The sequence below is a fragment of the Natrix helvetica genome, assembly GCF_964273705.1.
Source record: "Natrix helvetica genome assembly, chromosome: 1".
Lineage (NCBI taxonomy): Eukaryota > Metazoa > Chordata > Lepidosauria > Squamata > Natricidae > Natrix > Natrix helvetica.
Window position 1 is genome coordinate 340,944,208 of NC_138548.1, and position 16,538 is coordinate 340,960,745.

The following is a 16,538-nucleotide window of genomic DNA, read 5'->3' on the forward strand; positions in this document are numbered from 1 at the left end:
GTGGACTTCAACTCCCACAGTTCCTGAGCCAGCCACTTGAAGTCCACAAGTCATAAAAGGGCCATGATTCCCCACCTCTGCCTTAGTTGATGGGTGCTTTCATTCAAGAAAACTATCCCGTCCAGGGTTGGGCTTCAAAAATTTCAGCAATGGGTTCTCTGCTTGGTTGGTGGATGGGCGTGGTCATGGTGGGCGTGGCCTGGTCAGCCTTCTGCACCATGCCGAGAGGGGAGGCGTTTTCACCTTCCCCAGACTTCGGAGGCTTTCCTCGAGCCTCTGGGAGGGTGAAAACCCACTTGCCCAGGCTCCACAGGCCCTCCAGAGGCTGGAAACAGGCTCCATTCTGACCTTCTGGAACTTCTGGGAGGCCAATAAACCCCCTTCCCCGAGCCGAGCCTCCGTGTGGGCCCTGCATTTACCTTGCATCCAAAACAGGCCGTGTGGAGACTCCTGGGAGGGACGGAGTGGGAGGGGTGGGGTGGGTGGGGCCAGCCAGGGGTGGGATTTGGAGGTTCTTCGAACCGGCCATAACATTAGCTACAATTCTCCCGAACCCGTACAGCCCACCCGATCCCGTCTTCATATCAACTCTTATCGTGCCACTGTGATATTATTGTTCATTATCAAGAACCCTACAGCCTCTTTTGTGGCAGTTCCGAGGAAGGCATTACTCATACCTTTTCCAAGTTAGGTCATCCCTGATTGGGCCCTACTAGTTACAGGGAGGTCATTCCACCAGCTATGCAAATACAGTTGTAATAGGTGACCCAGGCCAGGTTCCTTTTTCCATACATACCAATCAGACACACCCAGAGACAGAGTGATAGTTCTGATTTCATACTGAGACCAATAACAACTGAAAGAGGAGGAAGGATGATTTCCAAGTGGTGAAGGAGAACTGGTCCAGGGTCATCTGTTCCTTGCAGCTGTTTTGACTAAAACGCGTCCAAATGTAAAGACTCATTCAGCATAACAAGTACAGGTGGTCCCTGACTTAGCAATTGTAATTGAGCCTGGAATTACAGTCATAAGTCATTCTGGGTTATCCCATCCAAACTGTGTCCGATTTTACAGTCTTTTTTTGCAGCAGTTGTTAACTCAACCCATTTTACCCAATAGTGGGGGGGGGGGTTGGTTTTTTTTTTGCTGTTGGAAACTGGACATAAATGCAAAAAAATACCACTGTAAATCTCAGTCATGTGACTGTGGGACACCGTAATTGGTCACAAATACAAGTCGATTATCCAGTGCCCAAAATATGATCTCATGACTCAGTGGTAGGTTCCGGATCCCGTCGCAACTGGTACGCTGCGACAGGGCCAGGCGCCACTGCCCTGCGACACTCCAGCTGCTCAGTGGAGGTCGTACAGGTGCCGTACGCTGCGCGTATGTGTGCAAATGGCCCAGTTGGCTTAAAAACACATAAGGAACGCGGGCAGGCGGGTGGGCCCAACCAAACACCGTTCCGGTATGATGGCCGCTGCTCCCAGCTGCCACCGGTACGCATAACCCCAGGAGGAGTTGGCTATTGGAATTTCAAATCAGGATCATAAGTAGCTGGGGGGGGGGGGTTCGTAACTTCGAACAGTTGCTAAACAACCAATTGTAAGTCAAGGACCACCTGAAGGTTTGCTGTGGAGAGAAAAAGGCTGCATTAGGTGGTCCTGAAGGAATAATTCATCAAGAACTCTTCATCAATCTTCCAACACAGGGTTGAGCTGTCCTTCCTCATTCATGTCTGCTCAGGGATGACAAAATCCACTGGGTGCAAATGTCAGGAAAACTGCTCCAGTGTTTTTCTCTTGCCGCTGGAGTAGCAGCACGTCCTGGAAGGGTTGATGCCAGCTGATGATACCTGCTTCTTGCTCAAAGTATTGTGGAAGTAGCGGGTTGGGCCTTCAGCCCCATAGGAGTCGTTGAGATCAGGCGGTTGTTTGGTGGCCAGGAGATAGAGGGCTGCGTACTGATGCTGCTTCCCCAGACGATGCATCGCACACAGCTGCTGCCGCCAGCTAGCCACTTGCTGTAGCCGGTGGGTGGTCGCAGGACGTCCCAGCCAGGGTACCTGAAAAAAGGCAGTGCTACTTTAGGCAACGGCTGTACCTCAACTTCCAACATTGGAATTTTGTAAGAGGAGATTGGAAAACCATTTGTCTGAAATAGTATAGGGCAGTGTTGGTGAACCTTTTTGGCACCGGGTGCCGAAATGGGAGTGTGAGTGTGTGCTTGTGTGCCAGAGACTGGAAGAGCAGCTGCCCGGTGTGTATGCACACAGGCGGCTGCCCTTCTGGTTTCCGGCGCACGCATGCACACCAACCACTTGGTCTTCCAGTTTCTGGCACACATGCACACGTAAAGATCAGCTTGCCGGTGTGCATGCGCACACCAGAATTCAGAAGAGCAGCTGCTCAGTGTGTATATGCACGCTGGGAAGATGATCTTCCAGTACCCAGCGTGTGCATGTGCACTGGCCACCTGATCCTTCAGTTATCGGCCCTAAAATAAGATAAGATAAGATAAGATAAGATAAGATAAGATAAGATAAAATAAAAAATAAAATAAAAAAATAAAATAAAATAAAATAAAAAAATAAAATAAAATAAAAAAATAAAATAAAATAAATAAAATAAATAAAATAAAATAAAATAAAATAAATAAAATAAATAAAATAAATAAAATAAATAAAATAAATAAAATAAATAAAATAAATAAAATAAATAAAATAAATAAAATAAATAAAATAAAATAAAATATATAATAAATAAAATGAAATAAATAATAAAATGAAATAAATAAAATAATAAATAAAATAAAATAATAAATAAAATAAATAAAATAAAATAATAAATAAGATAAGATAAGATAAGATAAAATAAAAAATAAAATAAATAAATAAAATGAAATAAATAAAATAAATAAAATAAATAAAATAAAATAAATAAAAAAATAAAATAAATAAAATAAAAAATAAAATAAAATAAATTAAATAATAAAATAAAATAAAATAAAATAAAATAAATAAAATAAATAAAATAAATAAAATAAATAAAATAAATAAAATAAATAAAATAAATAAAATAAATAAAATAAATAAAATAAATAATAAAATAAATAAAATAAATAAAATAAATAAAATAAATAAAATAAATAAATAAAATAATAAATAAAATAAATAAAATAGATAAAATAGATAAAATAGATAAAATAGATAAAATAGATAAAATAAAAATAAAATGTCAGTCAACCAGCCAGCCAGCCAGCCAGCCAGCCAGTCATCCCACTTGGGGGGGGGGGGGTGAAGGGAGTGTAATAGCCAGCCTCTCCAATAGTTGCATTAAATCTGTGAGGTGCAAAGAATCAGGACCATACATTAATTTGCCATTCAGAAGACTTATTGGTCAAGCCTAGGCACAAGAATCTAGTTAACAAAAGTTCAATACTAACTTGGTACCAGCTGAGGGTCAACGAAATTCAAGAGGGATTGGACTTAGACTGCTTGTGGGCACCTAAGAATGCTAAGTTGGTGACTCTACCCCCCCCCCCCAGCTTTACCTGTTCTTCTCCTGTAAAATCTGATGCATTGATTGTACTTAGCCACGGATTATTAGAATTATGTTTTGTGCCTCATTAAGTTTTATATTATTTATTTATTTCGTTTATTTGCTGCCCATCTCTTCAAAATGACTCTGTTTTAATAGTGGTTTTAGTATAGCTCTGTGGTTCTTGTTTCTATCTCTATTTTCTATTGTTCTTGCTGTTTTAACTGTTTAGTTTTAATATAAGGTCTATCTGAAAATAGAAGAAATTGCAATAATCTTTTTGGCAGTTGTGACATATAATGACCGTTCAAAGTTACAGTAGCACTGAAAAAAGTGACTTATGACTCTTTTGCACTCCTACGACCATTACATAAGCATCTCTGTGGTCATGTGACCAAAATTCTGATGCTTGGCAACCGACTCATATTTGTGACGGTCGCAGTGTCCCAGGGTCCCGTGATCCCCTTTTGTGACCTTCTGACAAGCAAAGTCAATGGGGACTCCAGATTCACTTTACAACCACGTTACTAACGTAACAAATGTGGGAAGAGAGGTCGTAAAAGGGGCGAAACTCACCAGCTGTTTCGCTTAGCAGCAGAACTCTTGGGCTCAATTGTGGTTCTTAAATCGAGGACTACCTGTATTAAGCAGGACATTTAACCTGGATTCATTAGGGAGGGATTTGCAATGTTAACAGTTGGTGGAGGTACCGCCCTCCGTGCTTTGCTACGGCAGTTATCACTTATGGTGGACAAGGAAACTATTGTCCTCACTTCAGCTTAAAAGAAGAGAATCAAACTTCCTGACAATACATACAATTCTCTTCAGTTTGGATTTAAACAATGGCGTCTTTCTCTTCAACTACAGGTATTAATTAACACAGCAAAGTCAGGAAGGTATAAGGGGGGACTCCGGCAGTGCTGACAGTTGAAAATTCCAGACCTTCCGCATTTCTTATGCCAAGAAAATATAGGATTCTAAGGGCCATTGATACACTTTTTTTCTTGTTATAGATGCACACTAATTCAGCTATTTGCCTGGATATCTCTGACAGATTTCAGCTGTAGTTGTACCAAAAGCTGCTCATAGTCTAAACCAGGGGTGTCAAACTCAAGGCCTAGGGGCCAGATCCAGCCCTCAGGTTGCTTAGATCTGCCCTGCGGGGCCACCCTGGAAACAGGGAAGGACTGGCCCGTGGGGCCTCTGCCAGTGAAAATGGAGCTAGGGAGGGACATACGTGCCCCCCCCCCCCACCGAGCTCCATTTTTGCTGGCAGAGGGTTGTAGGAGGCCGGCACAGCCGAAAATGGAGCTTGGGAGACCATTTTCACTGCCAGAGCACTTGGGCCACCACCCGCCTGCCGACACTAATGACGTCAAGCTGGCCACACCGACCCACCCACCCCGCCAAGGTCAAACACAACCCTGGTGCGGCCCTCAATAAAATCGAGTTTGACACCCCTGGCCTAAACCTGTATCTCCAATTTGGAGCTTTTAGACATTATTGAATAGAATGGCTATATTAGCTGGGGATAGTGTGACTGCTAAGTGACTGCTAAATTCAGAATTGTGATTTTGTTTTTATCTGAGTCTGAAGATAAAGATTTTTCTTGCCTCAGCAAGAACAAACAGAATGAAAAGAAAAGAAAAGAAACGGAGTTTTTTTTCAACAGAATGAAAAAATGAAGCTTAAAGTGAATCATTACACTTCTTCTAACTCAGGGGTTCCACAAACCAGTACTGATCTGTGGCCTGTTGGGAACTGGTCCACGCAAGTGGTGGGCAACTACACAAATCTCCATTTGCACATGCTCGGGATAAGGTTATGTGTGTGAAATCATTTTCCCCCCCGCCACCCCCGCCACCTGCCCCCATTGCAACCTGCCCCCATTGCCACTGCCAGTCCCCACAGCCAGAAAGGTTGGGGATGGCTGTTCTAACTGATGTCACTTGGTTGTTTAAGATTGTGTCTTCTGGAATGGACAACTTTTGTGGCCCGCCAGCACAGCTAGCAGCAGATTCAGACAGTGAGGAGGTTGGGGAGGAACCTGGGCCAGTCCTGGAGTCTGGGGAAGGCTCTGATCAGGGCTGTGTTGGAGGCAGAGAGGGGGCCAGAGCCGTATGCCAGTTATCAGCTGCCTTCAGAGGCAGACATCAGTGAGGCAGATGAACAGCTGGAGCCTGTTCCCAGTGTGCGCATGCGCAGAGTTGCCAGACGAAGGGAACAGCTAAAGAACAGGGGTTGACTTGGGAGTAAGGCCACAGGTGGATGATGAATGGTCTCTCCCAGAGGAAATAAAAGGGGAGCAAAAGGGGAGTGGAGTTTGCAGGAGACAATTAGTTTGCTTAATTGATTAGTGACTCTCCGAGACTCCTTGCCAAGTTTTGCAGATATCGGCCTGGCAGCTCTCCAAGCCAGATAAGGTCTGTGACTGGAAATCCTCCTTTGAAAGACTTTGCTGGATGTGAATGAGCAGAATTCACAGTCAATTAATAAAAGGGGTTTTTGGACAAGGAGTTTGTTTCATGCTCTTGGGAAGCCTAGATCAGAACAACAACTTTCTGTAGGGGAATGGCTTCCATAGGGCATCCTGCAAAAATATATAGGTTCCATAATGTTGCCTTTTAAGTAGTTAGCCAGAACGTTAACAGGCAAAACATATTTAACTTCAAGTATAAAATAGTTTATTATTTATTTTATTTATTTATTAAATTTCTATGCCGCCCATCTCACTGATACAGCAAGTCTGGGCTAATAAGTCATTAGATTCCCACATTTAACCAGACACACTGCCTTTTTCTTTATGTGAAATTGTGAGTAAGACTTTCTTATGATGGAGATACCCTTAGGGCAGTGATGGCTAACCTTTTTGTCATATGCAATGCACACGCGAGGCCCCTACATGCCTAGGCATGCGCGTGTGACTCCCTCATGCTCCCCCTACCCCACGCATGCATGTGTGACACCTCCCCGCTCCCCCTCTGTGCATGTTTTTTGGGCTCTGCAGCCTCCTGGGACCAAAAATGGTCTGCGGAGGAAGCGCCGCACCACCATGCCCCCCTCACCCATGCGCATGTGACCCCCCACCCATGTGCGCGCAACCCAGAAATCAGCAGGCTAGCAGGAGGTGCGCGTGCATGGATGGTGGAGCTGAGCTGGGGCGACGGTTTGCGTGCCCTTAGAGAGGACTCTGTGTGCCACCTGTGGCATGTGGGCCATAGATTCCCCATCACGGCCTTAGGGTGTCTGTACATCCGGACTAAAAACATCTAGACTCCAGGCAGCCATTTTGGTCGGGGAGTGGTTAGACTGGAGTACTGCGGGCTACTTGCGCTGACTGCCGGCTTTCTGCAATTTGGTAGTTCGAATCTCACCAGCCTCAAGGTTGACCCTCCCGAGGTGGGTAAAATGAGGACCCCAATTTGTCTGGGGCAATAGGCTGACTCTATAAGCAGCTTAGAGAAGGCTATAAAGCGGTATATAAGTCTAAGTGCTGTTGCTATTGCTGCATACAGATTCATTATTCAAGGCATGACACAATGACACCATTGAAAGAGCAGGAAGATCCTGTTCAGGAGAAACCTGACTTATCGTAAGTACATACTTGGCATGTGAAAAGATTACAGATAAGTCTTTGACTTACAACCATCCGTTTAATGATCATTCAAAGTTACAAGGCACTAAACCAGTGGTTCTCAACCTTCCCAATGCCGCGACCCTTTAATACAGTTCCTCATGTTGTGGTGACCCCCAGCCATAAAATTGGTGTCTCGGTTCCTAAGACCATCGAAAATACGTGTTTTCCATTGGTCTTAGGCGACCCCTGTGAAAGGGTCGTTTGACACCCCCCCAAAGGGGATCCCAACCCACAGGTTGAGAACCGTTGCAGTAAAACAAAACAAAAAAAGACTTACGATCAGTCCTTGCATTTAACAATTGTTGCAGCATCCCCACAATCATGTGATCAAAATGTGCTTGGCAATTAGCAAGTACCTATACTGCCGTGCCCCGGGATCACAGGATGACCCTTTGTGACCTTCCCAGCCAGTTTCCAAAAGCAAAGTCAATGGGGGGGAAGGGGAAGCATGGCTGCATGATCCACTTAGGCCGTAAGTTAAGGACTGCTTATATCTAGCCAGTGATGGCTAAACTTTTTGTGCTGAAAGGGTGCACCCACGCCCCCATCATGCAATATGTGAGCGGCCTCCCCGCACTCCACTTCCCCCCCCCACGCATGTGGATGTGACCCCCGCCCCCATACTTGCAACTCCCCCACATACGCTTCGCACCCGTGCATGCACACGATACCCCCGTACATGCAGCATCACTCCCCACACCCAGTGCATGCCTGCGCGACCCCTGCGTGTGCGCCCTGCCCCCATACATGTGTGGCAGAGACCTGAAAACCATCTGGCTGGCGGGAGATATGCGTGCATGGATGATGGAGCTGAGCTGGGGCAACGGCTCGCATCCCGCAGAGAAGGCTATGTGTGTGGCACACATGCCATAGGTTCGCCATCGTGGATCGAGGCCTTGTTTTCTCATCAAAAGCAACCTTCTCACCTGTTCAGAGAGTGAATGGCCCTTTGAACTTGCTGTAATCTCGTGTCGGTACTTGGGTTCTTCATGAAGGCTCCTCCACACCTCCTCAGCCCCCATATCTGTGTGGCCAAGAAAATGATATTACATAAGAGCAACGAAGATGACTAGGGGACTGGAGGCTAAAACATATGAAGAGCGGTTGCAGGAACTGGGTATGTCTAGTTTAATAGAAAGAAGGACTAGGGGAGACATGATAGCATTGTTCCAATATCTCAGGTGTTGCCACAAAGAAGAGGTAGTCAAACTATTCTCCAAGGCACCTGAGTGTAGAACAAGAAGCAATGGGTGGAAATTAATCAAGGAGAGAAGCAACTTAGAACTGAGGAGAAATTTCCTGACAGTTAGAACAATTAATCAGTGGAACAGCTTGCCTCCAGAAGTTGTGAATGCCCCAACACTGGAAGTCTTTAAGAAGATGTTGGATAGCCATTTGTTTGAAGTGGTGTAGGGGTTTCCTGCCTAGACTAGAAGGCCTCCAAGGTCCGTTCCAACTCTACTATTGTATTGTATTGTATTGTATTGTATTGTATTGTATTGTATTGTATTGTATTCTATTCTATTCTATTCTATTCTATACTATACTATACTATACTATACTATACTATACTATACTATACTATATTATACTATTCTAACAGATGATATATGGCAGCGTTACACTTGTTACAGTGCTGAAATGTGTTGGGTCCCTTAGAAAAAAAGTATGAACCACCTCACCATTTCTGAAGAAAAGATCCTACACAAAGCTTTAAGTAAATCATCCCTGCTCCATGCCTTCCATCTGCAGCAATCATTCCTCAACACAAGTAGCCCTCGACTCGCGACCACAACTGAGCCCAAAACTTTCTTCTGCTAAGCAAAACAATGGTTAAGTTTGCCCCATTTTGCAAACTTTCTTGGCACAGTTGTTAAGTGAATCAGTGCCGTTGTTCAGTTAGTAGCACAATTGTTAAGTGAATCGGACTTGCCCTCGACTTAGCTTGTCTGAAGGTAGCAAAAGTGGATCACATGATCCCGGGACACTGCAACCATCATAAATATGAACCAGTTGACAAGTGACCAAACTTTGATCACATGACCACGGGGATGCTGCAACGGTCAGGAGTAGGAAAAACAGCCATAACCCACTTTTTTTCAATGCCATTGTAATTTATGAATGCTCACTAAGTGAACTGCTGTAAGCCGAGGACTCCCTGTAGTAGTCTCAGATCAGATGGATTACAACTACTGGGGTTCTAGGACAGGTCAGCTCTTCTGCAATCTCCCAAGTTGGAGAAGGTGGTTCTACACCAGGGGTGTCAAACTCAAGGCCAGCAGGCCACATCCGCCCCACGGGGTGCTTAAAACTGACTTGTGGGGTTGGGCTGGAAATAGAAAAGAATCAGCCTGCGATTCCGCTGGCAGCCAAAACAGCGTGTGTGTCAGTCATATTCCTGTTGGATCTTTGGCCTGCCACACTTTCTATTATTCTACTATGCCTTTTCTATTGTGGGAAAATGGGAGGGGGGATTGTACAGAGTTAGATGCTATGTAGCCAAAACAAAATTCTTTCTAGAAAGCCAAGGTCATCCTTTGTCTCTGCACCGCCGCACCTGACCGGAATTGGATGGGTGGAATTGCCAGCATGGCAGTGGATGATTAGACCAGGTGATGGACTTGTGGGTGTGGGGGCAAGATCTTGAACTTTCAAGTGGGTGGGGAAAACCAGGAAGCTTTCAGATTCGGGTTTTCCCAGATGTGCCAACATGGCTCTCTTAATAAATTGAAACTTTGAGCAATACTTTGCCTTGGACTCTGATTTAATTTTGGATGCTATTTGGAACCCTGACAGTATGCATGTGGAGATCTTGTGTGGCCACCCGCACCTTGTTTTGAGGGCTAAGTGCTGCAGGAGGCCGTCCAGGTTGAAAACAGGGCACGTAGGGGCTGCCTGCACTTCCCATGCCCCATTTTGCCCTGCAAAGTGCTGCAGGAGGCCGTCCAGGATGAAAACCAGGTCCACGGAGATTGTCCGTGGTCCCTCCGCACCCAGTTGTGGCTGAAAAAGTCCAGGCCATCCTGTCTCCCCCTGGCTGGCTGGCCCATGGAGGAGAACTATAATCTGGCCCTCAAAAAAATCCAGTTTGACCCAGTGGTGAAATTCATTTTTTTTTACTACCAGTTCTATGGGCATGGCTTGGTGGGCATGGCAGGGGAAGGATACTGCAAAATCTCCATTCCCACCCACTCCAGGGGAAGGATGCTGCAAAATTTCCATTCCCACCCCACTCCAGGGGAAGGATACTGCAAGAACTCCATTCCCACCCACTCCAGGGGAAGGATGCTGCAAAATCTCCATTCCCACCCCACTCCAGGGGAAGGATACTGCAAGATCTCCATTCCCACCCACTCCAGGGAAAGGATGCTGCAAAATCTCCATTCCCACCCCACTCCAGGGGAAGGATACTGCAAGATCTCCATTCCCACCCACTCCAGGGGAAGGATACTGCAAGATCTCCATTCCCACCTCACTCCAGGGGAAGGATGCTGCAAAATTTCCATTCCCACCCCACTCCAGGGGAAGGATACTGCAAAATCTCCATTCCCACCCACTCCAGGGAAAGGATACTGTAAAATCTCCATTCCCACCACTCTCCAGGGGAAGGATACTGCAAAATCTCCATTCCCACCCCACTCTAAGGCCAGCTAGAGGTGGTATTTGCCGGTTCTCTGAATTACTCAAACTTTCCGCTACCGGTTCTTCAGAACCTGTCAAAACTGTTGAATTTCACCCCTGGTTTGACACACACACACGCACACGTTATACACAGACCAGGGGAGATTTGCTCTTTGATGCCTGGCTTTCATTTCCATTATTATTGGGCTCCAGAAGAAAAGGACATCACAGCCTCCACCTCCCGGCCCAATTTTAGGTAAAGTCTCGCAAGGAAGAACAGGGGCCCGAAGGAGCTGGAAAATTCTCCAAAAGGGAAAGAGCACCTGAGAGAAGCTGCAATCTTTGCCTGGAGGCCAAAACACTCTTCTGGCTGCCAAAAAATTGGGACCGAGACAAGTTAAAATACTGCAGGCAGTGGTGTGCTCCCTTTCATCTCTTTAATTGCATAATGTTAGGAAGAAAGCCAACAGAGGCTGTGTTAGCTATTATTACGTTTCTATATTAAGGTTAGTTCGTATAGTCTGTCAAGAGAATGAGAAAGCAGAAGATTGATTGTCATGAGACACAGCTTTCCTCTAATTCTGCATTCACCACACGTACAAGATCACTCCTTGCACTCCAGTGGTGGGATTCACATTTTTTTTACTACTGGTTCTGTGGGCGTGGCTTGGTGGGCATGGTGTGGTTTGGTGGGCGAGGCTTGGTGGGCGTGGCAGGGGAAGGATACTGTAAAATCCCCATTCCCTCCTGATCAGCTGGGACTCAAGAGGCAGAGGATAGATGGGGGCAGGGCCAGCCAGAGGTGGTATTTACCTGTTCTCTGCACTACTCAAAGTTTCCGCTACCAGTTCTCCAGAACTGGACAGAACCTGCTGTATACCACCTCTGTTGCACTCCGAGCTGATTGCCTACACAGATAGTCCTCGACTTACAACATTTAGTGATGGTTTACAATGGCACTGAAAAAAGTGGCTTGTGACTGTTTTTCACAGTTACGATCAAAATTCAGACATTTGGCAACTGGCTCATACTTATGACTGTTGGGCTAGATGACCTACAAGATCCCTTCCAACTCTCTTAATCTGTAATCTGGTTGCCAAGCACTTACCTTTTAATCCCATGACCATGGGAATGCTAGGTTGGTTGTAAGTATGAAGATTAGCTGTAAGTCCCTTTTTTCAGTCCCTTTGTAACTCTGAATGGTCACAAAACAAATGGCTGTAAATTGAGAATTACTTGTACAGGTAGTCCTTGATTTACAACAGTTCATTTAGCGACCGTTCAAAGTTACAACGGCACGGAAAAATGAGACACATGGCCATTTTTCACAGAAACTACCTTTGCAATATCCCCCTGGTCATGTGATCAAAATTCAGATACTTGGCAACTGTCTCATATTTATGACCATTGCTGTGATCCCCTCTTAGGACCTTCTGACAAGCAATATCTAATGGAGAAGTCCGATTCACTTAACAACCAGGTTACTAATGTAACAACTGCAGTGATTCGCTTAACACCTGTGGCAGGAAAGGTTGTAAAATGGGGCAAAACTCACTTAGCAAATGTCTCACTGAACAATGGAGATTTAGGGCTCAATTGTTGAGGACTGCCTGTAGTCCTCAACTTATGACTACAATTGGGACTGGAATTTCCATTACAAAGCAATGGACCCATTGAATCGTACTCAATTTTGCAACGTTCTTGCTATGGTTATTAAGCAAACCACCCTTGCCGTTAAGCAGATCTTATAGTTGTTAAGTGAATCTGGCTTCCCCCATTTACTTTGGTTGCTCATGTGATCCTGTGATACAGCTACCACCATAAATGCACATTGGTTGCCGACTGCCTGAAATTTGATCACGTGACTTCAGGGATTCTGCGACAGCTGCTAAGGGCAGAACCTGATCATAAGTAACATTTTTCAGGTCAGTCGTAACCTTTGAGCGATTGTTAAACGAATGGTTATAAGTCATGGACTACCTGTAATCTGTAACGGTCATAATCTCTTGCTTCCATGTTATTATACCCCAAATGGAATGAAGGAGACTAGCAAAGAAGGTTCATGGTCTTTTAATGCCTTGTGCGGTGGCGTCTGGGCAACTGAATGGAGCAAAGTGTTTACTGGCCGGATGCCCTTCATGTCGCCAATGCGCAGCTATAGCCAGTAGATACATTCTCTTTGTGCCCAGAAAGAGAAATATCTGCCTCTACCTAGGATTGAACTCACAGCCACCTAATTGTGAGGCAAGAGCTCCACCTCCAGGCCACCACATCACTCTTTCTAAAACAGGAAATGCCTTACCGATACCAGCCACCAGCAGGCGCCTCACTCGTGGGCTAATTGGTTTCTCTGTTGTAGGTGGATTCAAAAAATCGGAAGCTTTTTCAGAGCCCAAGAGTCTAGGGAGAAAGAAAAAGAGAGAGAGAGAAAGCCACAGTAACAAACATGGCTCCTTAAAGTGATAGGTCTTCCATCACTGGAGGTTTTTAAGAAGAGATTGGTCAGCCATTTGACAGAAATGGTATAGGGCCGTGATGGCGAGCCATTTGTCAGGGCACGCGAGGCGCTGCCCTGTCAACTGGCCAGCGCGCATGCGCGCGCTGGCCAGCTGAGTTCACCTTTTTAAAAGCTATTTTTCGCCTTCCCCAGGCTCCAGAGGCTTTATAGGAGCCTGGGGAGGACGAAAAGAGCCTTCCCCCCCCCCCCGCCCGGAGGCTTCAGGGACCGTCCCTGATGCCTTCGGAGCGCTTAAAACCACCCTCCGAGCAAACCGGAAGTGACTTCCGGGTTGCTCAGAGGGTGGTTTTAAGCGCTCCGAAGGCTTCAGGGACCATCCGAGGCTTCCCTGATGCCTTCGGAGCGCTTAAAATGACCCTCCGAGCAACCCGGAAGTCCCTTCCGGTTTGCTCTGAGGGTGGTTTTAAGCGCTCCGAAGGCTTCAGGGAAGCCTCCGGACAGTCCCTGAAGCCTCCGGAGGGCCTCCGGGGGGTCGTGGGAGGCTCTTTTCACCCTCCCCAGGCTCCTATAAAGCCCCTGGAGCCTGGGGAGGGCAAAAAAAATGTAAAAATGGGGGGGTCATGCTTTGTGCACGCATGCGCACTGGGGGGGTCGCGCGTTGCATTATGGGTGCAGCACACCCGCACTCGACCCCCCTGCGCTCCCCCCACTTGTGGCACGCGAGCCAAAAAAGGTTTGCCATCACTGGTATAGGGCAAGGGTGTCAAACTCAAGGCCCGCAGGCCGGATGTGGCCCCTGGGGTGCTTAGATCTGGAAACAGCGAAGGACCAGCCCACGGTGTCTCTGCCAGCGAAAATAGAGCTTGGGAGAGCTGTGCACGATCCTTCCAGACTCCGTTTTCAGCCGCGACGTTTTCGAATCCCAGCACTACTGGTTCTCTTATGCTTGCGCGTGTGTGACGGGCAGGTGGGCGGACCCTCCTGCTGCCACCCCTACCGGTTTGGCTGAACCGGGAGCAACACACCTCTGCCTGCAGCCCTCCGCCAGTAAAAATGGATCTCGGGGGGGGGGATGTGTGTCCCCTTTCCCTGCTCAGTTTTTGCTGGCGAAGGGCTGCAGGATGCCATCACGGCTGAAAACAGAGCTCGGGAGCCAATTTTCACTGGCACAGCGTTTGGGTCACCACAGACTCCCCCCCCCCCGACATGAGTGACATCAAGCTGGTCACACCCACCCCAGCCCCCCGAGGTCAAACACAACCCTGATGTGGCTCTCAATGAAATTGCGTTTGACACCCCTGGTACAGGGTCTCCTGATTGGGCAGGGGGTTGGACTAGAAGACCTCCAAGATCCCTTCCAGTTCTTGTTATTCTGTATGCTAAAGCACTAGCAACCCACTTTGATTCGACCAACTTGCTGGCCATCAATAATCAGGTGAATGAGCAGCTGGCAGGAGAAGAAAGCAAAGCTCCAGGCTTCCATTGTCAGCCCTCAGAATTAAAATATAGACATGCAGTTGAACTGGTAGAAGAAGATCATTCCGTCCCTCCTGTACTTGTCCTTTGCAGAGGTTTGGTAGGAGATCAAGATTATGCCCTGTTGTTCTGGATACCAAGGAAAAGGGTGTCATTTGGTAAAAAAAATGGGAGCTGCATCATCCCACCATTCGGGGGGGGGAGCAGATGACACTAATAGGAAGTCAGAGGGAAAAGTGCACACAGGGACAGAAGCAATAAGGGCATATTTTCTAAGCCGTGATCTAGCAATCATAGCCTGTTTCAAAACCTCGTTCTCTGACCATTTGTGTTGTGCCTTAAATATACAGCCATGTCTTGTGATTTCTGCAACAGCATACACACACACTTTACACATGTCCGTTGCACATGCTCAAAAGCACTGCTTAAATCACGTTAAAGGAAAAGGCACTGGAACAATTCTTGCCTCAAATTTCAGACTGCAATGTTGCCGGCCTTGCGCTTTTGGGCTGCCTGGACCTTGGCATCCCAAATCTGGTTGCTCTAGTAAAATGATAGTTCTGTCTCCACGATGGCAAACCACAGGTGGCATGCAGAGCCCTCTCGGCGGGCACGTGAGCCATCACCCCAGCTCAGCTCCACCGTGCATGCGTGCATGCCTCCTGCTGGCCAGTTAGTTTTCAGGTCCCACCATGCATGGGGGGGAGGCGTGTGCACATGCACAGGGTCCCGGTGTGCATGCAGTGGGGGCGGGGGAGCGCGGGGGGGGAGTAACCACATTCACAGGGCCAGGGTGCACGTGGGGGGGGCACAGGTACCTGTGGGGTGGGCATGTGGTGGGCATGCATGCATTGCATTATAGTGCACACCTGCGCATGCGCACACTTTTGGCACACAACAAAAGGTTGGCCATCTGCTCTATCTGATTGCTGTGATCAGAGGAGACCCTGCTGCAGATGCTGAAATTGGCAAAGATGCCATGTCGTGGTTCTTCACAGCAGTGTCTTGTTGGTGGCACAGCTTGTGTTCTAGAATGGCCTTTCCCCAAAATTCCCAGAATTTCTAATGTTCCCTATTTTAGGCAATTCTTAAAGATCTATCATTGCTGGTTAAAATGTGGTTAAAATGCAGTATTGCAGGCAAACTCTGCCCACAGCCTGAAGTTCGATCCAGACCGGCTCAAGGTTGACTCAGCCTTCCATCTTTCTGAGATAGGTAAAATGACGCCCCAGATTGTTGGGGGCAATATGTCACTTACCCATGAAGGTACTCTTGATAGTCCAGCAGGGGTCTGCTTGAGACTTCCTTCTTTTGGTTCTTCTGCAGACACCAACTCCCAGACCTTCTGAAGTCAGGCCACGTGTGAGAATCTCTGGTTTGTCCTGAAACTGCCCACATACAACTTGAATATGCCATCGTCCTTCCTTGATAGAATAAGGAGCAAGGAAGGAGACCAGGATGAACTTGAAGTCTTATTTATTCACTTCTAGCTTCCTCTCTTCCATCCACTCTTCATCATTACCCCTTCTTTCACATTATTTGTTTGTCGTTCTTCACTACCACTAACTTCCTGGATTCTGAGTTAAGAATCTGATCTGCTGTCATATCACGGCATTCAGGTTCTGTAAGTGTCTTGTTTGGGCATTACCATGGCATCATTAATTTCACTGGCTTATGACAGGCATCAAGCCATTCCCTTGAGGCTGGACAGGGGCCAGATGAAGCTAAAGCTGCATTCATATGCTCATTTGTCAGAGAATTTAAGTAAATGAAGGGGGAATTATTTATAAACTTAAGTAACATCTGG

General features: G+C 46.6%; 1 protein-coding gene across 1 annotated transcript; it reads right to left on the minus strand.

Annotated features, from left to right (window-relative positions):
• Positions 1 to 1,774: 1,774 nt before the first annotated feature.
• Positions 1,775 to 16,147, minus strand: LOC309400409 (uncharacterized protein; the record flags this gene model as incomplete). Its single annotated transcript, XM_081968893.1, has 4 exons — positions 1,775 to 2,065; positions 8,103 to 8,200; positions 13,100 to 13,197; positions 15,990 to 16,147. The coding sequence occupies 4 exons, from the start codon at positions 16,145 to 16,147 to the stop codon at positions 1,775 to 1,777; spliced, it is 645 nt and encodes a 214-aa protein (XP_081825019.1).
• Between the last annotated feature and the right edge of the window lie 391 nt (positions 16,148 to 16,538).